General features: G+C 39.4%; 1 protein-coding gene across 3 annotated transcripts; it reads left to right on the top strand.

Moving 5' to 3' along the window:
• The first annotated feature begins 1,409 nt into the window (after positions 1 to 1,409).
• On the top strand, positions 1,410 to 25,383 carry CLGN (calmegin). Of its 3 annotated transcripts, XM_083457333.1 has the most exons (16): positions 2,630 to 2,673; positions 3,545 to 3,584; positions 7,025 to 7,180; positions 9,165 to 9,238; positions 10,321 to 10,379; positions 11,616 to 11,757; positions 12,160 to 12,241; positions 15,494 to 15,686; positions 17,020 to 17,209; positions 17,591 to 17,704; positions 18,794 to 18,950; positions 19,379 to 19,594; positions 21,249 to 21,368; positions 21,565 to 21,694; positions 23,376 to 23,488; positions 24,536 to 25,383. In XM_083457333.1, the coding sequence occupies exons 1-16, from the start codon at positions 2,645 to 2,647 to the stop codon at positions 24,614 to 24,616; spliced, it is 1,896 nt and encodes a 631-aa protein (XP_083313459.1). In that variant the 5' UTR covers positions 2,630 to 2,644; the 3' UTR covers positions 24,617 to 25,383. The 3 variants fall into 3 exon arrangements, with proteins under 3 accessions (XP_083313460.1, XP_083313458.1, XP_083313459.1); XM_083457334.1 differs by lacking the exons at positions 2,630 to 2,673; positions 3,545 to 3,584 and adding an exon at positions 1,410 to 1,929; XM_083457332.1 differs by lacking the exons at positions 2,630 to 2,673; positions 3,545 to 3,584 and adding an exon at positions 1,648 to 1,858.
• The last annotated feature ends 936 nt before the right edge of the window (positions 25,384 to 26,319 follow it).

The raw sequence follows: 26,319 nt of genomic DNA, 5'->3' as shown, positions 1-26,319 counted from the left end.
TTAAAGAATTTTCAGGTGACATTTTTGGGTGAAAAAACATATCTCATGATGAACCCATTTTCTATAATAATGACAGTCCAAATTGAAACATAGGAGGAAGTATGCATAGCAGCCTGCAAATTTGATTAAGGCAATTCATGTTAAAATCTTGCGTTTTAAATGCTACATTCTTGTTCTTGGTTTCACAATGCAGGTATAATAATATAACAATGTGAGCTGGTCCACTAAAAGATTTCAAAATCCAGGAGCAAATATTTTTTCCCATGGAGCAATTTTAGATGCCAATAGTTTAATAAATTGGTTTGAATGCACTTTTATTTACATTTTGGTATATAAAACACACTCATAACAAAACATTTATAGGCATGGGGGTATCAGGAAGCAGTCTTATATAAGTACAGTATGCATGTGGTTCTGATAGATTATCATATGATATTAATTCTATAATATATTCTTACTAATGCCATGATTAAAGAACTAAGGCTTGATCAGTGCAAAATAAGCTACTGGTAGGTAACTAAAAACCAATTTCAGTCTTTTGTTCTAATTTATCCCACTAAAAAGGATTAATGCAGACTGCAGCAGCAAGCAAAAACAATGAAAAGGCTTTTGGCACATTAAAACACCAAGGCTGCGCTCTCAATCCCAGTTACCTGGTAGCAAGTCTCACTGAATTCAACTGGGCTGGCTTTGAGTATAGATGTGCCACATCCACACCATTTACAGTATTTAAAGCACATGGCTCCCCCCCCCCCGAGAATCCTGAGAACTATACTTTCCCCCTCACAAGTCAAAATTTACAACACCCTTAACAAAATACAGTTCCAATTATTCTTTCAGGGAAGCCATGTGTTTTAAATGGCTGCAACACGCTACTGGTACATCAAATCAGAATCCATCAGGTGCATGGAGTACCGTATTTTTTGCTCTATAAGACTCACTTTTTCCCTCCTAAAAAGTAAGGAGAAATGTGTATGCATCTTATGGAGCAAATGCAGGCTGCACAGCTATCCCAGAAGCCAGAACAGCAAGAGGGATCGCTGCTTTCACTGCGCAGCGATCCCTCTTGCTGTTCTGGCTTCTGGGATTCAGAATATTTTTTTCCTTGTTTTCCTCCTCCAAAAACTAGGTGCGTCTTGTGGTCTGGTGCGTCTTATAGAGCGAAAAATACAGTATATACAGTACAGTACTTACAGTTTAGGGCAGGGAAGGGAGGACAAGACATGGAGAGAATATGCAAAAAAACAGGTAGGTAATAAGTTATATAAAAGCAAAAGACTTACAGTGACAATTGACAAGGACGTGTTGGCAGTAGTGTTAACACAGGTAGGCTGACAGAACAGATGAACAGTCCAGGTATGACATAATATATGTTAGCCTTTAAGGTGTCCCAAAATTCTTTGTTGTTTTGCTACAGTAGACATATAATAATAGGCAGATATTAGCAGGCATATAATAATAAGACTCTCTCTGAAAACTGCCCTAGCATGATGCGTTCCCACGCTGATCTTTCACTACATCACACGTGTCAAGAGACACCAGCTCTTTCTAGCAAGAGCTGCGATTGGCACAGAGCAGGCGCTTCATCAGGACCCTTCACTAAACCAGGGGAATGACGAGAGCTGTGATTGGAGGAGGCCGCACGTGTTGCGTTCTCTAAGCAAAGAGCGGCGAGCTGATCCGCTCTCGGTTAGCGCTGCCGGGAATGAAACCCTCCGCCGCGATTGGCTTCGAACCATCCGAGCGCCGACTCGCGATTGGTCGCGGTGGCGGCGGCGGCGCGTCGCGCGTCGAAGCACCTGCTTCTTCGATGCCTTCTGGTTCGGGGCGAGCGGCGCATGCGCGCGCGGCAGTTGAGGTGATGCGCTCTGGCAGGCGGCCGGGCTTTTTGCTGGGGAGAGATTCTGACGGGACCGTGCTTCGCGGACGGTAACGGCTGCGTGGCCTTTCCAGGGGGTCGTAGGTGGGGGGCGGGCGACCTGCGCACGGTTCCGCGCGTTGCCGAGGGCCCCGCGAGCGGCGGGAGGGCGGGTGCGGGTTTCCTTAGAAAGCCCTTCGGAGAAGCGCCTTCCTCCATCCTTCTCCCCCCCCCCCATCCCTCCGCCTTCGGGCTCAGCCGTTATTCTGCCGTTGGCGTTTGAAGGCTGCGAGGCTTCGGCGCGAGCCGGCTGCGCTCTCTTTCGCGGGGAGAGAGGTGGGAGGAGGAGGAGGCATCTTTCCGCTCGGCCTCGTCTCGCATCCCCGTCAGCCCCATGGCCGCAGAGCGGTGCGGAGTCGCCCCTTCTCCCGGCGGCAGCGCTGCCTCCGTTGGGGACGGGCCCTCTGGGGGGAGACGCAGTGATCAACACCAATTAAGCCTTTGGTAGCCGAGGAGAAGGACGCCCGGGTGGCGGCGGAGGCAGCTGCTTGCTGCTGCTGCAACAGCAGCATCAGCGGAGGCTTCGCAGCCAGGACGACCCGAGGTCTCCATAATTACCTGCCTGAAGCGGGTGAAATTGTTGCTAATTGTAGCTTCAGCGCCTCATTTCTACTTGTTTGTTTGGTATCATCAAGCAGCCAAGAAGTCCTAAACAAACGGTGGATCCTAAACAAATGGTGGCAGCAGGTCCCACAGATGGCAGACCTGCTTTGGGGCACTGGAGAGATGCACTGTGACGATTTAGCCTGTGGTGGGTCAGTGTTGGTTTGGAGCCAGAATGTTGCATTGTTTTTTGTGTTGGACTGGGACCAGGGTTTAAATGACTCCTCAAGAAGCTCACTCTATGACCTTGGCCCAGTCACACGCTGCTAGCCTAACCCATATATCTCAGAAATATTGTGACGTGTCTTCCTTAGCTCCTTTCTGGAAGGGTAGGAATATATATATACACACACCATATATTTACTGATGGTGAACTCTGTTCTTTGGACAGTCTGTTCTTGTGTAGCCAGAGTGTGCCTCCCAACTGTCAGTATTTTGCAGGAAGAATTCAAGCACATCCCATATTTTTAGGTTGGTGCAATTGAAGTGGATTAAAATGCTGTCACGATACTGCAGCAAATGCACTAAAAAAGAAGAAGTTTTTACAGTTAGGAACGTAAAGTGTGAGATGAATGAATTATTTATTTGGAAGATGTGTCAACAGCACCCTGCAAGCAAATTGGGATGAATGCTCATTGACTTATGACAAATCTTGTAAACAAATAAGAATGAATGCTCAATAAAGACCAAATATAGAGAAAACATGTATAAGCTTTGTACAATCAAATCGTGGTGAATAGTGACTAAACAGGTCATCTGGAGGAGCCCAAAGAGCATCACTTGTACAATGAATTATTGGCAGACTTGGGGAAGCCCCAAGATTTGCAGAAGTACAAAAAGCCTTAAGGAAAATACTTAAGAGAAATCCAAAAATGAGCCCAATGAGGACTGACCATGCTCAGTGAGCATGAAATGTTTGCTGACCATAGAAGAGGGGAAACAAAATATAGTATATGGGAAGAAGGCATGGTTGGCTAGCTGGAATTGTGAACAGGAATGTTCCACGCTGCTATTTTGTTGCAGGATACCCTTTTTATTTATGAAGATCTGGCATACTGATCAGGTATCACTATAGTAGTTATCCTAGGTTTTTGTAAAACTACAGCATAAAAAGGTAAAGGTACCCCTGCCCATACGGGCCAGTCTTGCCAGACTCTAGGGTTGTGCGCTCATCTCACTCTATAGGCCGAGGGCCAGCGCTGTCCGCAGACACTTCCAGGTCACGTGGCTAGCGTGACAAGCTGCATCTGGCGAGCCAGCACAGCACACGGAACGCCGTTTACCTTCCCGCTGGTAAGCGGTCCCTATTTATCTACTTGCACCCGAAGGTGCTTTCGAACTGCTAGGTTGGCAGGCGCTGGGACCGAACGATGGGAGTGCACCCTACCACGGGGATTCGAACCGCTGACCATGCGATCGGCAAGTCCTAGGCGCTGAGGTTTTACCCACAGTGCCACCCGCGTCCCACTAAAAAATTACAGCATAGAGCCACACAAAAATAGCAGTTATGAAAAATGTCAGGGGATTCTGAAAACTTGACCTTGGAGTATGAATTTGGGTTTTAATATTGATTAGGACTTTCCCAAGGCATTCTGATGCTTGAATTAGACAAAAGTCCAAATGGTATTCTCAGGCATGCTAAACTACCTCCCGGGTCAGAAGCACCATTCTTCTGAATATCAGTCCTGGGTAGGACAGTGGGAGAGGGCCATTGCATGCCTATCCTTGTGGGCTTCCTTTGGTATCAGGTTAGCCACTGTGGGAGACCTAATTGTGTGCAAGATAGTCTGATCCAGTGGGGTTCTAGTGAAAAGTGGGTCCAATCCTTTGGGAAACTCTCCTGGCAAGCCCCACTGAAAATGAACAGGGAGGCTTCTCTCTTGTCAGTGCCATGTTGGTTTCAGTTAAGTTTTGAGTAAGATTCCCCCCCCCCCAGTTGATTGCATCCCATTTCTTTCATTTGGCACTTTGGCACTTCTGTCATCCTTAATGGAAAGCAAAATCTGACAGTTGAAGTAGTCTCAACTGCCCTCGTGCTGGGTTAATCCATTTCCATTTGCTTGTTATTCTGTTATTGGATTCTTACCCAAGCAATTAAGGGTAATAATATTCAACACTAGTCCTGCTTGGAGTATAGAATAATGGAATCCTAGAGTTGGAAGGGACCCGAAGGGTCATCTAGTCAAACCCCTACAATGCAGTAATTCTGCCCACAGCCATCCCTGGGTGGGTTTGACCCACCAACCTTCTGGTTAACAGCCAGCTGTGCTGACACATTGCGCCACAGGAGGGCTGTAGATTCACTGAAGTTAATGGACATGACTGACTTAAGTACACTAATTTCAGTGATTCTACTTACTTGAATACCCCCCTAAGTTGTGTTCACCCTGAATTCAGCCCATGCTGGCACCTCCAGTAATAATAATAATAATAATAATAATAATAATAGCAGACCAATGTGGGTGGCACATTGAGGAAGGGATGCCTTCTTCAGTGTGAACTGTTGCACACAAAGATATCTTAGGTGGCATTTCTTTAGATGTCCCCATTCTCACAAGTGAGGCCAGTGAATGGTTAGGAGGAGTTCTTTTTTGTGGTGGTGCTTGACTCTTGAATGCCTTGTCCTGGAATGTTTTTTCATAACTGTGCAAATACATACCCTGCTCCCTGCAGACCTTTGAAAAATGTGACTAAGCTTTTAGCTTTTATTCTGCTGCTTTTGATTTTTCTTCTACTCCCTTGCTGATTTTTATTGTTGGTTTAATTATGTTTTATTTATCTTACCTGATTATTGTTTGCCACCCTGGGAGCAATAATATTGAAAGGTGGAGTATAAAACATTTTCATAGATACATATAATCTTCCATGGTTCACAGTTACGACAACTTAAGAGTTCTTCTCCTGAGCTGCTAGACTATTTTTAATGGTCTTTGCATATTTTTAGCTTGCAATTGCTAACCAGTTCATCAATCATACATAGATACTTCCCAAGGCTGCTATAAGCCTTGCTTTGCTTTAATCTTCCCAGCTATGTCTTTACCAGACCAAAATGTTGAAGTTTTTTTCTAAAATGCCAGGAAGTAACTAGCAAGCAAATCTATTTCTGCCAATGTCTGAATTAAAAGCTACAAAAAGTTATTTGTTGCATCTAGCTCTTTCTTTGGCTTCCGTATTTTTGTGCAAGTGATGCACGTTAGTGATTACACTGTTCTGACATGTATGGGCTGGGCTTGATATGCATTTGTGGCCTATGCATATAACATGGATCTTTGAAGGATACGATTGTTATGCTATGCCCAAAGCTAGAGAGCAATTTTTTTCCATGCAAAGAAAGAGGCAGCACCAGAGAGATTAAAAACCAAAAAAGGAGACGAAGGTGCTCAAATAGAAATACTATATTAGTATGCCATATGTTGTATCATTTTGATGGATTGTTGTTCCAATAAGTAAGTGAAATAAACTTGTAAAATGGTATTGTTTCTGAAGAAGAAATGTAAACCAATATACTGGGAATGCTACAGCAAACATTGGGCTGGATCCAGTCTAAGAAGGTTGTGTTTGTAGCATAATTCTAATCATGTCTACTCTACTGAATGAGTGTCAAGATCCTGCTTCTTGCATATAAACCCCTAAACAACTCTAGACTAGTGAGCTGAAAAAAATCCTTCCTTCTACTGCCTAGAGAGGAAATTAAATCCAGTTAGTTTTGCCATGAGATGATAATTATTGGCCAGTGGTAGCATGGAACTGGGCTTTTTCACTGTTGGTCCCAGTTTTTGAACACCTTCCTTGCCGAATACAATAATTGCTCTAATTGTTACACTTTTTAGCTACAGGCAGATTCCTGTTTGTACAGTGGCTGTGTTTCGGGATATCACACACATTGGTGGGGCATGCATAAGCCCGCCCTGTTCCACCCTTTTCCAGGGCTGAAAATGGCATGTGTGTCGGTTGCACGCGTGCCAAACACACACAAACAGGGAGTTGCCTACAAGTTGTTTACTTGTATCTTTTAATTATAGTTGTTTTTGATGTTTGGATAAAATTGTTTTATTGTGTATTTTAATTATGTGTATATATTTTATAATTGATTTTATACTTTTGACGTGCTTAGAAGCCATTTTGGCATGTGAGCAGTATATTTGTATACATCAAATAATAAGAAGTAAGTTCTGTTGAATTCAATGGCTCTTTCTCCTACTACAAGTGTTAGAACTGCAGCCTTAGTTCTACTGGAATCGGTGTGATTCAAATGATCATTACTGAAGTTCAACTGCCTTAGTCTGTTTTTAACACCAGCTTGTGGCTTTGAATTCTTTTTCTTCCGTATTTGCAGTTCTATTCCAGCTGTTATGAGCAAGCTGCCTTCCATTTTACCATTTATATTAATTTCATTTAGTGGATAGTTGACTAGTAGAAATGACAGAATGAATGTCTTTGCAATTTTTACTCTGGCTTCTCAGATCGTATAAATCTTTTGCCATTTACATTTCTCTTTTACAGGTAGCCAGGATGCAATTCCAGTGGGATTGGCTGTGTTTCAGTGTCTTGCTGTTAAGTTCAGTAAGTGCAGAATCTGAAGATTCAGAAGTTGAAGTAGAAGGTTTTGACAAGAATTCAGAGGATACTAATGTTGAAAAAGGCAGCTCATCTCTAGAGGTAAGATTCCATCTTAAAGAAGACATTATCATTTTTTGCTTCTTTTGTTGAGAAGCAAAAAAGCTCTTGGTGAGTTTTGGAGATCTGAAATGGAAAACCTGCTCATTCACACTGATATGAATAGCACCATGTGGGCAGGGCTTGCTGATAAAAGTGATGAAGCTCATAAAGTCATTTCCACTTTTGAGGAGAAGCCACATCCAATCTGTCATTTTTTTTGTACTTGAGCATGAGTTCTGGAGAAAACGAATACAGTATAGCTGCTCATGCATTGCATAATCCATAGTGTGGTGTGGTGCCCTTCACATAGGGGTAGGGGGGGAGCTTTCTCTAGAGACTTCCTCTTTGTTTATACTCTCTCTGGCTCTTAATTTTCAATAGTCATAGTTCATAATATTTATAGTATTCAGAAACTTGGTTATTGTTGGGGTTTGGGGTGTATGTGCTGTGGAAACTTAGTTAAGTGATTAAGCTCACCACAGAAAACACGTTTAGCAGAGCTGTCTTTACTAGGCCAACACCAGCATTCACCACTATACATACACAAACTATTTACAGATGTTACAAGTAGTCTTTTCTCTCTGATCCCAGAGAGGGTTCTTTGCTTCAAAGTGCTTGCTGTGATACAGTCCACAACCAAGTCCATGCAAAGTTCTGCAACCAATAGAGTTCTATGAGTTCTGAAGTCTGGCAGTTTTACAGATAAGAAGTCACAAGGTGCATTGTGGGGAATGAATAATCTTTGCTGACTCATGAGAATTAACGCATTAACTGCATTCCTTAACCATTCTGAGTGAAGAATCCATAAGCTCATTGATGCATTTGAAGAAAGTTTAATGTAAAATGTGCTTATATCTATTGTATAATGCTGCCTTGTTTTTAATCACTGATGTGGTCTCCAAAGACAAATAGGAATTGTACTTAAGTGAATAAGCAGACTGCCAGAGGAGGGACAAAACTCTTGGCCCTTTCTCTTGCGCTTCACTGCATTGCTGGGCTGTATATGGAGGAAGGCACTTTCTTCCTACCAAGCATAGAAGCCAAATTTGTTTCTGGCAGAGGTATGGAGCATTTTATCTCTCTTCTGATAGCCCAATGTGGGTTCCTTGCAGGATGTGGGTCCTACTCATCTAGCATAAAAATCCTGCAGACTGGTGGCGAATCCACTCCTTTGATGCCAATCTGCTGTGTTTTCTAGCCTGAAATTTTGTGCCAGTCTGCTTTTTTATTATTTATAAGCCTATTTGGGGACATGGGTGGTGTTGCGGTCTAAACCACTGAGTCTAGGGTGGCTGAGTGGAAGGTCGGTGGGTGAGCTCCCATTGCTCGGTCCCAGCTCCTGCCAACCTAGTAGTTCGAAAGCACGTCAAAGTGCAAGTAGATAAATAGGTACCACTCCTGTGGGAAGGTAAACAGTGTTTCCGTGCGCTGCTCTGGTTTCACCAGGAGCAGTTTAGCCATGCTGGCCACATGACCCGAAAAAACTGTCTGCAGACAAACATCGGCTCCCTTGGCCAGTAAAGCGAGATGAGCCCCGCAACCCCAGATTCATTCGCGACTGGACTTAACTGTCAGGGGTCCTTTACCTTTACTTTTAAGCCCATTTTATGAGCTAAATATAGATGAGTAAAACAGTTTATTAGGTAGTAACTTTTGGATGCAAATTTGCAGAACAGTTTTTCAGATTGACGTATTATTAGCACACACCTGCTTTTGAAAGACTTAATTCCACAAGCTATTGTACATCAGAAGTTTTGCTTCTGCAGATCAGAATTTAGCAACTCTTGGACACTCAAAACCTTCTTGTTTGTTTTGTGCATCTTATGGGTTTAGCTGATTATTAAAACTCAGTCTATAACACATGGGTTAGTTATTTTCAATTAATTCAATAAATATAAAAATATTTAATTGATTTAAAACTCAGTGCATTTTACTTTAATGTGACTATTCAGATTTTGAATGTATTTTTATAAATATTTGGTAGGTTGAATACAAGACGCCAGAGCCTACTGGAGAAGTGTATTTTGCTGAAACTTTTGATGATGCAGTGCTGTCTGGGTAAGAATATTTCAAAGGAAGCATTAAGTCCATGCAGTATGATTAATTAAAGACAAAAGCTGGAAAGCTTAGCTTGTTGTAATTGGTTGCATGTAGGAATACCTATTCAGATTTCATTATTTGGGCTGGTGTTTTAATCTGCTGGGAGGTGATACTAAATACTACTTATAGAAATATGATAAACTCCTTAGTATAGTATGTCATATTTGATTTAAACTGTTAACTGTTATTACTTCCTGAAAAGAGAAATAAATGTTCAATTTTAGTAAATACTTTTACTTAAAGACAAAACTTTTCAAAGAGTAAATTAGGATTGCAGTATTAGTAGATAAATTTATTAAATTGGTAAATCCATTTGCAAACTAATAAAAAAGTGTCCCAAATTGGATTTTAAAAATTAACTATTTTAATCCAAACATTTACAAATAAGTGGAAAGAGGGAGCCTTCTTAGATGCATTCTATCTTTGCAGAAAATGAGACTGTCCTTTCCCCAGCAGTCTTAAATCTAAAAGAAGTGACATAAAATATGGGAGTTAAGAAGAAAACTAGAAATTCACTTCTTGAGGTTGCCAAGTTATGATAATGACTAGCTTGAATGGAAATAGTTCAGGGAGAAGAGAAGCCAAAAGGCAGCTGGTCTCTCAGCTGTGCCAGTTGAATGGGCCCTGCTTTCTCATCTCTCTGCTCTAACCAGATAGAATGGCCACTAGCAGAGATCAGTTGAGGGAGAGGAGTAGACAAAGGTAGCTGGAAGGTTCGTCCTTCTCTGACATGCTAGTTTTCTTACTTGCAAGCAATCTTTTACATGAAGGAGCATTTAGAAATGGGATCCTTCCCCACCTCCAGTCTGAAGTGATACAAAGCTTTTATTGCCTTAGGATCCTATTGCCTCATTCTGCTGAATTTGTAAGCCAGGCCTAAAATTTCTTTTATCAAGTGTCAGCTCTACTCAAAATCCCAGTGACACCCTTACTCAAAATTGGCATACTATTTAACTGAAACATTAAACTAATTAGCAATTAAGCAAACCCTTTGCACTACAGAAACTTCGTATGAGCTGGTCATACTTCTGTCTTAACAGGTGGGTTCTGTCTCAAACCAAAAAAGAGGATACAGATGAAGATATTGCTAAATACGATGGTAAGACTAAAGCTTTCTGTTTTGATACGTGAGTGACTGGTATAAATTCTCTTTGATTTTCTCATTTCTGCTTTCAGAGTTTTCTATTTTTAGTAAATATATTATCTTTTCCATTTAATATTTCAAACTATCAGACTGAAAAAGCGCACAGATGCTTTTCAGAATATCTCATTTCATGTAGCTATTAGCATCTATATATTTTTAGATGACACTTACTTTTGACCAGAAGCATAAAGAATTTTTTTCCATTGCTGTAAGCTAGAGATGGGAAACCTAGGGGCCTTCAGATGTTGTCAGACTGCAGACCGTATAGCCAGTGGTAGGGGATTGTGGGTGTTGTAGTCCAACAGTATTTCGAGGGCCACAAGTTCCTCACCCCTGATCTAAGCATTAGAACATAGAACACATAGTGACATTTTAGGTGTACATTAATTCCTTACCTCAGTGTTAACATAGCTCATATGGCAGACCAGGGCTTAGATTGAAAACAAAAAAGGTATGGTAGATAGTTTTTCTATTGGTAGCTTAATAAATGTTTTGCAAGACTACACAAGAATGATGCTACAGAAAAAATATGCATGCCATCCTTTGAAAAGTAATCAGTCAGCAGCATGAAGGCTGTAAGAACTGTGTGTCTAGATGCTAGCAAGTGGAAGAAAGGATTAGGAATTCCTAAAATATCCGTAATCCTCATTTCTTCTTCCTCTTCTTCTTTTAATGACTTTGAGCAATCAAAAGATATGGAGCATTCATCATGGTGAATCAATTGCCATGGTTTGAGTTACTATCATAGTTCCAAACTATATTTGTTTCCTTTTATTAAGAGCTTTTAATGATAGCTATGATGTAGGGATGGAATAGTAATGGTGGTTGACTATGTAATGGGAAGAAATACAGGAATCACTTTATATTGAGTCAGATCATTGGTCCAACTAGCTCAGTATTATCTATTCTAAGAGTTTAAGACAAGAGTCTTTTCGAGCCCTGCTTGGAGGTGCCAGGGAATGAACCTAGAATCTCATATGCAAAGCATGTGATCTTTCACTGAACTCTTCCCTCAGATATTCCGGTGCAGTTTGTACACAGTTAATCCCACGCAAATGTTTTTCTAATAATCCACACTACAGAGCACTCAGTATAACTAGTAATAATGAGTTGGACTAAATTCATAGGAATACCTTGTACCACACCATAATTGTGGTTTTGTTTGTACTTCTCTTGCTGTATTTCTTTTAGGAAGATGGGAAATAGAACCTTTAAAGGAAAACACAGTGCCTGGTGACAGAGGACTGGTGCTGAAATCAGTAGCAAAGCATCATGCGATATCGGCTATGCTAACACAGCCGTTTATTTTTGATAGTAAACCACTGATTATTCAGTAAGTATATCCATACTTCGATGGTTTGCAAAGTGATTTTTTTTTTAAAAAAAGATCAGGATTCTGATTTGTAGAAAAAGGGAATGTGGAATCTTTGCCCCTCCAGAGGTTGCCTTTCCAACTCCTATCAAACCCAGCCAGCATGGTCAGTGGTTGGGGACGATAAGAGTTGTAATCCAACAACATCTGTAAGTCCATGGGTTCCCAGTTCCTAGTATTTAAGCATAATAGCAATTGCTTCTCAAACTTTCAAAACTAAAATTGCTCAGCCATAGGAACAACTGGGGAGGAGCAACTAAGAATTTTGCACACAGTGGCTGAAGTATCTGAAATCTAGTAGCTAAGTGAACTTTTAATTAGTACTTGTCTCCAGAAGACTATTCTTGTGTTTCTGTTGTGCAGGTATGAAGTGAATTTTCAAGATGGCATTGATTGTGGTGGTGCATATGTTAAACTTCTTTCCAAAACTGATGACTTGAATCTGGTATGTAGTAATTGGGAGAGAGAGGTATGATCAGACATGTTTCAGTGTTGGGAAGGAGAGTGCCTAAATCTTTGGGTTCTTATACCAGCTGTTGCTTGGATATGTCCCAATATTTATAAGGAAACAGGTAATATCTGTACCTAGTCCCAGATTATCTGTCTGAGAAAAAAGTATTGTTCGTTTAAAAAAAAAAGTGACAGAAAGTGACTGTTCAGCAGTGGAGCAAACTCCCACAAGAAGTGTTGGAGATTTTAAGCAGCAGTTGGATGGCCATCTATCATGTATGATCTAGTTGAGATTCCTGCATTGCAGGGAGTTGGACATAGATGACCCTTGGGGTCCCTTCCAACTATACAACTGTATGTCTATGATTTCCTAAGGTATAAGATACCCAGCTCATAAATAATAGGTTAGGTATATTTTAATCTTTGTAAGTGACGTGCCTAATACAGTGGTACCTTGTGTTATGTACCGTCCCCCTTGTGAATGCATCGGGTTACACGCTCCGCTAACCTGGAAGTAGGTCTCCTTGTTGTGAACTTTGCCCCAGGATGCGAGCAGAAGTCGTGCTCCGGCGGCGCGCACGCAGCAGGAGGTGCCATTAGCAAAAGCGAGCCTCATGTTATGAATGGTTTCCAGTTATGAACGGACCTCCGGAACCAATTAAGTTCATATCCAGAGATACCACTTTATTCAGTAGTTCACACATATATGTGCACTCAGTGAATTAACCTGGTCTGCTATTAATGGGTCATCTTCATAAATTTCTTTTGTTGGAATATTGACTGTGTATCAGTATTTTTATACTGCTCAACAACCCTATTCCTAGAACAAATTACAATGTGGACTATGGGCTCATCCACACGTCCTTTTGTTCTGCTTTTTCTGGGCGCAGGTCCAGGATTTCTAGGTCCACGTCCATGGGGATTATTTTGTCACATGGCCTTCACCAGGAAAACTCACTGTTAACCACTGAATTGAAACAAATGGCAGTTGGGATTTCTCTGGGTTGCTGTTTGTTCTGATTCAGCTGTAAACAGCAGGTTTTCCCATGAAAGCAGTGGGACCAAAACAAAAAACCACCCAGAGATGGACCTAGAAATCCCAGACCTGTGCCTAGAAAGCATAGCACAAAAGGAAGTGTGGATGAGGCCTGAAATTGAAATACAGTGGTACCTCGTGTTACAAATGCTTCAGGTTACAAACTCCGCTAACCTGGAAGTAGTACTTCAGGTTGAGAACTTTGCCTCAGGATGAGAACGGAAATCATGCTGTGCAGTGGCAGTGGGATACCCCATTAGCAAAAGCGTGCGTCAGGTTAAGACCAGTTTTGGGTCAAGAACGGACCTCCGGAACGAATTAAGTTTGTAACCTGAGGTACCATTGTATATATAAAAGAACGCTTAGCAAACTTAAAATGCAACTGTCACAAAAGCAGCAAGATCATCTAAACTTGTTTCTTAAAAGCCTGGAAAAATAAATAGGTTCTTGCCTGTCACCAAAAAAGGCAATAAGGTACATGTTGGGCTACTTTACTGCATTTAAACTGCCTTTCCCCCAAGGAGCTCAAGACAGCTTACTTGGTTCTACTGCCCTCATTTTTCCCCCCTTGCAACAACAGTGTGAGCTAGGATAGGCTGAGAGACAACAATGACCATCTGCCAAAAAATCTTTTCCTGGGGAAAAGTGGCAAGACAAGCATAAGTGTGGATGAGCCCTAAGTGTGGTTTTGAACTTGGATCTCTCCAGTCATACACTAATCTTGGTCTAGAACAGCATTAGTAGAGAGAGAAAGTAATTTGTTTAGTGACTGAAAATGCAGCAACGTATTCTTTTTCAAAAAAAAACCCACTCACGTATTATCATTTCCTTGTTTTTGTAACACAAGAAAGTCTTTAATAAAAACTTTTTTAAATGAAAAAACCACAGCTTATGTTTGTCTTATTTATAATCATTCAAGCCTAGTGAAGATTTGGGTTATTCAAATTTTTCCTTGGTGAGCAAGAAAAAAATTGGACTTGCGGTTCCAGAATGATTAGAGTTCATGCTGTATTAAACTTGCTGCTTGAATGGCTAGTTCTAAAGCTTTAGGAGCAGACCCAGTTGTTCCCTTATGTATGTCAGAGCGGTTCTGCAAGCAAAATTCCTTGCTTGCAATAGGGCTGCTGATGAAGGGATGAGGATGGCGGCAGGAAACTCCTATGTAGCGAATGGAATGGAAAAAGTTCTGCCTCATTGTGCCCCAAGTATTGAAGCAACATCTCCATGACTATCTAATAATAAATATTGTAGTGGTGTTTCAATAAGATGACATTATTTTAATGTGCTACCTAAGGTTGCAGTGTTAATTATATTTGGAAGTTCCAGTGATTTTGAGGCATACTATTAGTCAAATCAGAGGAGGGTGTTTACTAGTTTAATAAGTAAGTAAAGCAAATCTCCCCTGCCCCCACTGGAATGTTTTCCTCTTGTCCTCACTGCATGACCACTGTCATTAATGGCAGCCTGTCTCTGGGAACCATTCAGGTCTAGAAAACGGACTGAGGTCTAAGATATAATTCTGAGAATTAAAGCAGAATAACCTCTGGTATGAAAAGTTACTTCCACGTACATAACAGATATAGTTCAGAGGCTAATGTACTGTACACAAACTGAGCCTCAATACCATTATTTTAAATTGGAAGAAGCTTTGGGAAAAGTGTACCTTAAGAGTAAAGTAGTAGAGATGGAAGAGTGCTTAAATCTTCTCCTGCTCAAAATTATGGAACTTGACATCTTCCCTTCTCCACCCTGTTTTCAAAATCATGTGTTTCTCTACTTTAAAATGGCTTTGGAGCTCATTTACACATATTGGTGTGTAGCATATTAGCTATTTAAACATCTATTTATTTCCCTCTGCTGTCAGAGATGGTAACTTAGAGGGAGAATAAAATACCAAACTTCACTTGAAAACTGCAGAAGGACCTTAGAGATACAAGGCTTGTCTTTATGCTGGATAGTCTGAAACCAGTTTAGTGCTTTTGATCTAATCCTGAATATTGGTTGGTTAGTTGGTTGTGCATACTTTTCCATATTGTTCTGTGAGGGAACTAAGGCATGGTTTATAACTGAGAGCAATATTTCTTCCATGTCATATGTAGTAATTTATGGCAAAGTAGGAAATAATCAAACTGCATGCCAAGTGCCAAAGTAATGGAGTGCTAAACTTTTTTGCTATATAAACTAAGAACAGTGTTCATTTTCATCCTACAGGAATACTTCCATGATAGAACATCTTACACAATTATGTTTGGGCCAGATAAATGTGGTGAAGATTACAAACTACATTTTATCTTCAGACATAAACATCCTAAAACTGGAGACTATGAAGAAAAACATGCTAAACGCCCTGATGTAGACTTGAAAAAAATCTTCACTGACAGGAAGACTCATCTATATACTCTTGGTATTCTTAAAGTTTTAAGTTGTTTAGAAAAATAAGAACTGAAAACATTTTACAAATCCAGTTATATATATCCATATTTTAAAGATGCTTTTAAGGTGTCGTTTCTGGGAACCCCATATGGTGTAAGTAGGGGGTGTCACATGGCATAGTGGGGCAGATTTGGATAATGGAACTAGTCTTATAGCAGTTCAAATCAGGGAACTGCTATAAGGGAGCTGAAATTGGAAGATATTTCTAAAACCATTATACTAACAGTAGTTTGGTTTAGTCATGAAAGCAGTGAGGTTTATTCTGCTATTAAAGCAGAATTGATAACTTACTCTAACCATGTAAAAATTATTTTTAAATATGGATAGGACATTAATCAGTTGAATTGTCATATCTTACCAATTAAGTGCCTATTACAGACTTGTAAATGAGATCCATATACAACCAAGAATGCTCTTGTTTAAGTGCCAGCCTTCATATTTTTTATTTTAATTCTAAACTTGCATCAAGGTATCAACCACAAAGGAAGTCCTGCATGTTCTAGGGTCCAACGCATTCATTTTCATTTAGAATGAATCAACTTCTTACCCACTCCTACAGAAGGCTTTCGCCCTCTCCCACAATTAAGCCACATGGCCATGTCCTGTAACTAATTTGTACTTCCGTTGGGTTTGGAAAAGAAGCATGAAGCAAATGCATATGAACAGTAATCCGAGTGGCAGTTAAGGTTGCTAATTAGCCAGAATTTTACTCTTGACATGTTGCCAGAATTACTGCTTGTTAAATAGGCGAAACCAGTTCAGCTACTTGCATGTACGTTCAAGCTGTCAACAGCATAATTGTGGTATGGTGACTTTTTGTAACATTAATTCCTGTGCATGTGTTATAAAAGCTGTGTCCTCTCCAACAAACAGTGCTTTTCCATGCAGAACTGCCCTGTAGAAATTTATCCATGTAGGTGGCTGGCATGGTGCATTTTTTTTGAGACTCCATATGTGCCATCCCCCTATTCCTGACATAAAGAGCAAAAGGGGCATCTAGGCATGGCGTATTGAATCCTGCCTACTGCTTACCTTCACACAGCCATCCCATTTTCTCTAGTTCTTCTATTCCAGTCCGTCTCACTTCTACTTTTGGGGAAAACTTTTAGCTATATCCTATATTAAAACATCAGAAGAACTCTCTATGTTATTCACTTCAAATACGATGACGGTTTAGTTTCGAGTGACTGAAATTCCTTTTAAAATGAAGTTAATTTTGTGAGAGGTTCCAGCAGTACACAGATGAGAAACATGTAGCTCTCCAGATGTTACCTTCATTATATGTGTATTTTATTATATTTTAGTGCTGAAACCTGATGACACTTTTGAAGTGCTAATTGACCAGGCAGTGGTTGGCAAGGGAAGTCTCCTGGAGGATATGGTTCCACCTGTGAATCCCCCAAAAGAAATAGAAGATCCCAATGATAAGAAGCCTGAGGACTGGGATGAGAGAGCTAAAATTCCTGATCCTGAGGCTGTCAAGCCAGATGACTGGTAAAGAAAACCTACACTGTTCTCTTGCCCTTTCCCTCCTATTACCAAGTACATGGTATGCAAATTTTCTTGGGTTTGATTTTGACTTTATGTAATTGATATTTGAGTTGCTAAGTTGGTAGCTGAAATACTAATTCTGATGGGGAGTCATTCATAAAGTAGAAGGGAAACCTCCAAAATATTTCTGTATTGTAAATTTGAATTAGTTTTGTCACGTTGCACCTAACTACCTTTTTATTTTGAAGTTTTCAAAAGCATAGACAGGTTTTGTCTCTGAAATAATGTACCCTTTAGTTTATGCTTGGGAAGAACTTTACTAGGGCTTTATCTATCATACTGTATTTTGTCCATCTCCTGGTAAAGTTGGTCTGTACTTTAAAGGAATGAAGATGAGCCTCCCAAAATAGAAGATCATGATGCTGTTAAACCTGAAGGTTGGCTTGATGATGAACCAGAATACATTCCAGATCCTAATGCAGAAAAACCAGAAGATTGGTAAGATTTCTCTGCTTGTGGCAAAACTTTAGACAGGCTCTGATTTCTGTAGCAAATTAGACTGATAGGTCTAGATATTCTTATTTACGACTTGATTAGCTGTTTTGTTCTCCTGTGCTTTGGTTTATTAAGTAGTTTTATATCTTTGCACTGTTTTTAAATTTTCAAAATTAAATAATAATATGTAAGCTGACTTGAAGACTAAACAAAGGTGGGATAGAATTTTTTTAACACTGAATGTGTTAAAATGTTAATATTGATACATCAAACAGTTGTCCCTAACCTAACCAGTATGTGCTGTTTCACTAGACTGTGTGCTAATTAGAGGCTAATTCTAGTCTGCAACTTCAAGGCCTGGATCTCAAAAGTATGTTTGAAACATCTGGTTTGAGTGTTCAGAAGCCATAGAATTGCAGAGTTGGAAGGGATCCTGAGGGTGATCTAGTCCACCCCCTGCAATGCAGGAATCTCAACTAAAACATCTGTGGCAGATGGCCATCCAACCTCTTCTTAAAAACCTTCACCTCTCATGGGAATCTGTTCCACTCTCAAACAGCTCTTACTGTCATTTATTTTCACATGGACCACAGTTTTTTCTTAGACAGATAATCTGGGACTAGGTATAGATTTCACCTGCTTCCACTGCTGAACAGCTCTTACCATCAGAACTTCCATCCTGATGTTTAATTGGAATTTCCTTTCTTGTAACTTTAATCCATTGGTTTGGGTCCTACCCTCCATATGTAATTGGGGAGGTTAATAAATGTGTTGATGAGTGTCTTAAAAGCTGAAGCTTTTGGCAGTTAGGAAATGACATTTGATTTTCAGGACCTAGACTGGTGCAAGATGTAGATCCACAAGAAAGGAGCGCATTTTCTTTGGCACTGTACTTGGAACCACATTTCAAGCTATCTGAAAATATAAGGGATTGTTTTGCTATTCTGTATCCACATTTTTCAAAGAATGTTTGTTACGTTGAAATCTAGGAGATGCTTTTTCTTCTAAGCTACTAGAAGTAGTTTGGTGATAGGAATAAAATACACTAATTTACAGGAGGAGTTTGAACAGATGTGTTGATCATTTGTACAGGGATGAAGAGATGGATGGTGAATGGGAAGCTCCACAGATTCCTAATCCAAAGTGTGAGACTGCACCAGGCTGTGGAGCATGGGTACGCCCCATGATGAGCAATCCAAATTATAAAGGAAAATGGAAACCACCTATGATAGAGAATCCTAATTATCAGGTAATACTTATTAGGTAGTTTCAGATCCTTCAGAATGTCATGTGCATTAATGAAATAATTCATTCTTTTCATCTTACTGATTTTTGTTGGATAAGTATAAATAGGGTTTAATTTAGTTTTTTCTCTATCCATTAATCAGACTTAACAGGGTTGTTTTTTTAAGAGATGCTGGAAATACTTTCCTTTCTTAAACTGTAAACTAAAGTCAGTGACTCGAATGACCAATGGCAGTGGAAGCAAGCGTGCTGTGGAAGTGCCCTATGCACTTAGAAGACCACAATCTTTTAACTGTGTCACCTGTTTTTAACAGATGTGGTATATTTAAGAAATTTCAATTATTTTTCAGAACTGAATCAACCTGCCTTGCTGGCCTATTTAATATTAAATGTCTATTTTAATGCGGCATGTTTTTATTTTATCTCTTACAGGGAATATGGAGTCCACAAAAAATCCCTAATCCTGATTATTTTGAAGATTCTCATCCTTTTCAAATGACTCCTGTTGGTGCTGTTGGCTTAGAGCTTTGGTCTATGACATCTGATATTTACTTTGATAACTTCATCATCTGCTCAGAAAAGGAAGTTGCTGATCGATGGGCAGCGGATGGATGGGGCTTTAAAAAATTGGTTGCAAGTGCTAATGAAGTAAGAATTTACTATATTTTGTTGTGCCCAAATACACAGTGTTGCAAAAAAAGCTTTTGTATTATCCTTCCTATATTAGGATTGTTGTGAACCTGAAGGTGTTTGAAATACTTGTAAATATTTTTAACAAGCCAGAATGACCTCATATGCAATGAAATTATTAACGGTTATGGGTTCAGTTGTCCCAGGGTGTTTCACCTCTTTACCTCCTTCTCAATTCATTAAATTATATTTAACTTATTAAAATATTAGTGGACCAATTCACTCCTATTGAAAGTAAAGGAAAATGAAATTCCCAAACTAACTGGTGTCCATTCTGTCCCCAGGAACTTACCCAAATAGAGTAGGAAAAACACTACCATGTTGTTTCAATCCATGTCATTGTATCATCAATCCATGTCATTGTATCACTTCCAATAGCATATTGTGTGGTTATACCACTTCTGTTTTTCCTTTGGTACAAAATATAACCTACAAAGAACTGCAGGGAACCATTGGACCCTGGATGTAAATGTTACCTTCATTCTTTTCCAAGTTGATTTTATGTTGACACAGGAGCTGACACTCATAATGCAAACTTGCAACTGTGATTTCAGGCAAGAGAGGACTATGCCCCCCCCCCAATGTTATTGGACTCTTGTCCCATCACCTCCAACAAGAATGGGAGGTGGTCAGGAATGACGGGAGTTGCAGTCCCAAAATCTGGAGGGTCATTGGTTCCCCATCCCTGACAATATAGGCATTTGGAATTTTTTTCTTTTTTATCTCATGGTAATATACTACAATGTTTGTGATAGGCCACATTTTTAGAACAATACAGTGGTACCTCGGGTTACAGACGCTTCAGGTTACAGACTCCGCTGACCCAGAAATAGTACCTCGGGTTAAGAACTTTGCTTCAGGATAAGAACAGAAATTGTGTGGTGGCGGCGTGGCAGCAGCAGGAGGCCCCATTAGCTAAAGTTGTGCTTCAAGTTAAGAACAGTTTCAGGTTAAGAACGAACCTCTAGAATGAATCAAGTTCTTAACAGAAGGTACCACTGTATCAATAACCCCCCCCCCCAGTTAAACTAAAGTAGTTTTGCAATCAGTCATTATTTCTATTTCCAGCCAGAACTTTAAAGGGGTCTTTTCAACCATAATAGTGGATTTTGGCAGGGTCAAATATAGAAAAGAAAGCCCTAAAACTCTTAATTTTCAAGTCGAGTCATAATGTCATAGCTTAACACTTAATGGTTGTGAATATTTTATGGTTTAATTTACTGTTTGTATGAAAAATGTAAAACCCCCAATAACTTAATAAAAGTACATGATAGAATTGTGCAGATGCCCATGCTAGAAACCTGCTCACATGCTCCATTATCTGCCTTGTGTGGTGTTCCCTCTGTTAGGTCCCTTGACTGTGTTTGCGGGTCTGTTTTACGGTAGTCATATGACATTCAGTTTGGCTACTTCCAGCTAAGGCTCTTAGTGCAGTGTAGTTACTCAGGGCTGTTTGCAGATCTCTAGGGCCCTGAACAGCTTCTTTTCTCTATGTCCCCTCACCTGTTAGTTTCCTTCCTTGGTTGCTGTTTCCTTCATGCTGTTTCGGAAAAATACCTTATGGCAAGACTTGGCAAGCTCTATAATGTGTGTTTTCTTTTCTTCCATCCAGCCTGGTATGTTTAGTCAGCTGGTGACTGCTGCGGAAGAACGTCCATGGCTTTGGGTTATTTACATCTTGACATTAGCACTACCTATAGGATTGGGTGTACTATTCTGCTGGCCATCCAAGGTACAGGAGAAACTAATCGGATATCCTCATTTTTTGCATGATGCTTAATGCGCTTTCTATCCAAATACTTTTTCACTCAAAAAATCCATTGGGGTGAGAGGGAAGATGAAGTTCTGAGGCTTGCCTCAATGGTGGGTGGATGTTAAAAAAAGGGGGCGCTATCAGCTTTTTTTGCATGATTGTCTTTCTATTTTAGAAAATAGATGACGATATGGACTACAAAAAAACTGATATAGCCAAGCCACTTACAAAAGGAGGACTGGAACAAGAGGTACAAAGGAAAGATGAAGACCTAGAAAAACCAAATGAAAATGGTGGTGAAGACGGTAAGGGATTTTAGCCTATTTAAAAAACTGTAGTGATCAATGCTGAAAAATGGTAGCTGAATGAAAAAAACAAAAACAATGCAGTTCATAGCACTTTGTTTTGCTGCCTGAAATTGCTGTCTATACTTTACAGCACTCAAGATAAGTGTATTTTTGTTTCAGCAAGATCAAAATTGTGTAGTTGTGTCTTGTAGCTAACTGCTTTCTTAGTTAGTTAGTTCTTTCCTGCATTCCAGACTCTTGGAATTGAATATTCTGTGTTTTTTCTCCCTAATCATATGACACAATTTATTTTCATAATTGTGAGTATTTTAGCTCTTTGTTTGATTTTTTAAAAAATGTTTAATTCTTTGCTTATCTTACTTACAAATTACAGAATGATAGTTTGTTCTCTTAATAGCAATTTGTCATACCTATATTTAAATTGGTCAGCTAAATAATATGTCAACAACTGCATTGGGGTAGGAAATTGCCAGTCAGACAGGTGTTGCTGGACTGCTGTTCCCATCATCCCTGAACATTGGCCATGCTGGCTGGGGCTGATACAATCTCTTTCTTTTGTCTTTGTTACATTTGTACCCTAGCTTCCCATTTTGAAAAATGCCTAATACAACCTACTTTAGAATCCTCAGTAAAAAATAAATGTTGATTTTCATCTTAGTGACTAAATATTTCTCAGCATCTAAGACACTAATTGAGTATTTCCACTGAGGGCTTTGCAATGAATGACAGGTACCTACCCCTGGTTCCAAGCAAAGGAAACCTTGCTGCTGAAGCAGAACCTCAAATATTCTTTGTTTGCTTTCCTGTGACCTCTTTGCATCCCATGTATGGAATTGTGAATGCACAGAGCATGGTGTTGGGAACATGGGAGTGGAACTCTTGAATACAGATTATTTGGTCTGTCTTCTGTCTCCCTTTTAATGATTGGATCACTTTGTAAATTTTATGCTGGAATTTCTAGCATCTTGTATAAAGAAAGTAAGATGTTGAACTTCTACATATTTTGGAGATACTCTTTTTCTTTCACTACATTAAATTATGATTAGGGTTAGGGTTTTTTCCTAATTGAAATCCATTTTTTCTATTTGCTATAGGTGGAAATGGTGGGGGATAGAAATAGTAAGACATTTCAGCAAGAACAACTTGAGAGAACTGGGTTTCAACCCACAACAATACAAAGATTTATCCCTAAATATTTACTAAAGGGTGATAGATGACATCAGTCATACTCAGAGTAGACCCATTGAAATCAATGTCTATTTCAGTGGTTATGGGTGTGCTCTGAATATATGCTACTACCATTGGATGTTGCTGGAAAGGTGTTTGTATGCTTTTCTGAATGTTACTGTTATTATTTTGTTAATTCAGAATGTTACCCAATAACATTCTTAATTTGAAAATGTATTGTAATTTAAACTCAACATTTTTCCTACGTCTTCATGAAAATGAGAGAGATATTTAGGTGCTTGTTAAGAATTCACATTGATCTATTCCAATAACTTGCCCATTATGGATATACAATTTGCAGCGCTGTGCAGCTCCATTGTTGACATGCTTCACCAACACAGACCCTGTGGTTTCTTATTGTTAAGGGTTTATCCAACCTGTATGGTCTTCTGTGCCATTGCTGAATTTTAGCCTTTAGAGAGCTAAACTGAATAACTGACTTGTGTCTTAGAATATGAAGGTGGTGAAGATGAAGAGGATTATGAGGAAGAAAATGAAGGTGGTGAAGGAAGTCAGGAGGAAGAAGTTAATAAATCAAATAAATCTGGCTCTGAAGAAGATGAGGTGAGGTTTCCAAGAATGAGATAATATACAAAGATTATTCCATGTTGCAGCTGTGTCAAAACATGGGGTACAATGGCAACTTTTCCCCATGGTACTAATACAGGGCATTTTATTTCCAATCTTGTGGAACTCCTTCCCAACTGAGATCACAAACCCCTTCCCTGTTGAACTTCAGGCACTAGGTGAAGACTTTGAATTTATTTAAGCAGGCATTTAAATTAGACTTTTCTGATTTCACTGATAATTTTAATTGGGTTTTTTAAACTGTGTTAAGCAGTATATAAATTGTTGAAATAAACATAAAACAATAATACAGTGGAATATAGAATTGTTCTGGCTTGTGAGATCTTGTCACTTCAGTGCTGAAATTCAAATATTTTCCCTTGTATTTAAGGCATCCTAAATTGTTTTGCTGGGTATTTGTATAATTGTCATAGTCTCATAATTTTGATTTATTTTTTTTAATACAAGCAGTTTGCTATTGATCTTATTTGGAGATCACCATCTCTATATGGCATATTCTATCAGGTCAGAAATTGGGTTGAGGCCGTGGCTTCAAACATGAACTCCAGCATCCATAGCTAGCCTCACAAGGCATTTATGTGCAAGCATTCTAGGATCACCAAGTAGGAGTTCCTCAGCAGATAAATCAATTTGGAAAGGTTTTCATGCAGATACATAGTATTGAGTTTGGGAGGCAAGCTTCAACTTCCCCCGCAATCTGGTTGATTTCAAGAAACTGAGGTTTAGGAATATAGGTGTTAAGTTGTAAGAGAAACTGCATCCATAAACTCAAGTGTTCATATTCCCATTTTATTATGTGAAGAAAGAACAAACATAAAAGCTAAAAATTAAGTACTCTGAGAAGCAAACATGGGCCTGAATCTGAGCAAAATTAAGTTCCCTTAAGCCACTGAAATCAGTCAGCTTAATTGTGCTTAACTCCAGTGGATTCAACAGTTTAGACATTGTTTGGATAGAGAATATGAACTATATTATATTTTGGAAAGATGATTGCATCTCTCTCCCCATCCCCACCCCCTGCAGATGAAAGAAGCAGATGAAAGCACAGGATCTGGTGATGGGCCGGCAAAAGCAGTGCGTAAAAGAAGAGTACGAAAGGACTAACTTGTTTCCACCTAGTATTGACAGGTCCAGGTTACAGAACATAGGCATGCAGTTTTCACTTGCCTAACAGCATGCAAGTTGTTGAGTCTTAACCAAAAGACTGAACTCAGCTTAGACTCCTCTGTTTCCATTCTCCAGACCATCTTAATCTTGTCAGACTTTTCCTTTATTCTGAAGAAACGCTCCGACTTGTGAAGTTACCTGTTTTCTTTACTTCATAGAATAAAAAATGGTGATATGTCTGATTTATTGTAAATATTATTTGACGTTGTTTAGATAATAAATATTTGGAAATGATTTGGCTTCAAAATATTACCCTTTTTAAACCTCATGTAAATGGGATTTTCCAGCTTTAGCACAAATTACACTTTAGATAAAAGGCATGAACAGTAGATGCAACATCCACTTGGATGCCTTGAAAGAAGAGAAGACTGCCAACTCTTTGCTGAGCTGAATGCAAGAACTGTTTTGGCTCTTTTTTTACATCAACCTTTTTTTCCTTTACTGCAATGTCAACCTACAGTTTGTGCGTCACATGTTAGTTTGTGTTAGCAGTTGCTGCTGTTTTTGTTTTACAGAGAACTGCATTGTCATAATAGCATGCTTTACATTTAAATGCAAAAAATGTTAACTCTATTAAAGTACAATGGTGTACAAGAGAATTTTTCACATTTTTATAGTTTCATGTTTCAAGCCAGAATGGCATAACCCGTTTACAAAATATTTGCTAAGTGTATATTGCCTCCTGAATAAAACTTTTAATATAATCTGTTCTGCTTAAGTTAAACTCATTAATCCCTGTATTTTTTGGAATGACTGAAATGACTCTCCTTAGAAGTAAACTAGTAAATATATACTGTAACCATAACATTCTATTTTCAGCATAGCCCTCAAATGTTACTTTTTAAAAGAAGCTATATGCAGGCAAGTTCAGAGAGGATTGATTTAAATCCTATTTTCCATTGATACTACCTTTCCTAAGAAGTGGTGCAGATGTGACCACTAAATCACCTGAACACAACACCATTAATTCTTACTGTAGTTCAAAAATAGTTGGATGTTTGCTTGCTTTACTTTTACCTGCTAGAGGGGAAATCCTATACATAAATCCCATTACATTCAATGAAGCTTGCAAATGGGTATTAGGATTACGGTCTAAGTATGGGAATATGGATTATTGCAATGTTGCTACTTTGTTTCATTATCCTAACTATTGCTGAGAAACAACTTCTCTTCCCTGTTAAGAGGCTATTCTCATAGTGCTATGATAGTGGTGGGTTACTGACAAGCTGCAGACTTCCTGTTCAGATAGGGGGCACATATGCAAGGTATCTTGAGGACTAGTCTGTTTTCCATTAGACACGTGGCAAGTATAATACTTAACTGCTTGAATGGGCTCAGTAAATACACATCTGATGCTGCAACATTACTGAAACCAGTAAGATATAGGTGGAAGACCAACTGAAGCCTCATGCAAGACTGGAATATCAGGAGCAGAATGTATGTTAATGAGTCATTTAGGGATCAGGTGGGCAGAGGGCATTCAGTGAGTATATATCCCCAACAGCAAGAGCCCCCAGTTTAGCAGAATTGCTATATCAGGTAAGTATACTACTACTTGGGGGAAGATACTCATTCCTATAATTAAATGGTAGCAATGGTCACTATCATTTTCAAAATCCCAATGAGGCATTCCATATTAA

Source organism: Podarcis tiliguerta, assembly GCF_965153285.1.
Source record: "Podarcis tiliguerta genome assembly, chromosome: 9".
Classification (NCBI taxonomy): Eukaryota; Metazoa; Chordata; class Lepidosauria; order Squamata; family Lacertidae; genus Podarcis; species Podarcis tiliguerta.
The sequence above is the reverse complement of the archived record's forward strand: the minus strand, read 5'-3'. Positions and strand labels throughout refer to the sequence as shown.

Bases quoted from the DNA above. Each gene is read 5' to 3' on its own strand.
- CLGN (XM_083457332.1), top strand. From the start codon at position 1,706: ATGAAACCCTCCGCCGCGATTGGCTTCGAACCATCCGAGCGCCGACTC. The intron at 7,181-9,164 runs GTAAGATTCCAT...AATATTTGGTAG, and splicing joins AAGGCAGCTCATCTCTAGAG to GTTGAATACAAGACGCCAGA. The intron at 10,380-11,615 runs GTAAGACTAAAG...TATTTCTTTTAG, and splicing joins AGATATTGCTAAATACGATG to GAAGATGGGAAATAGAACCT.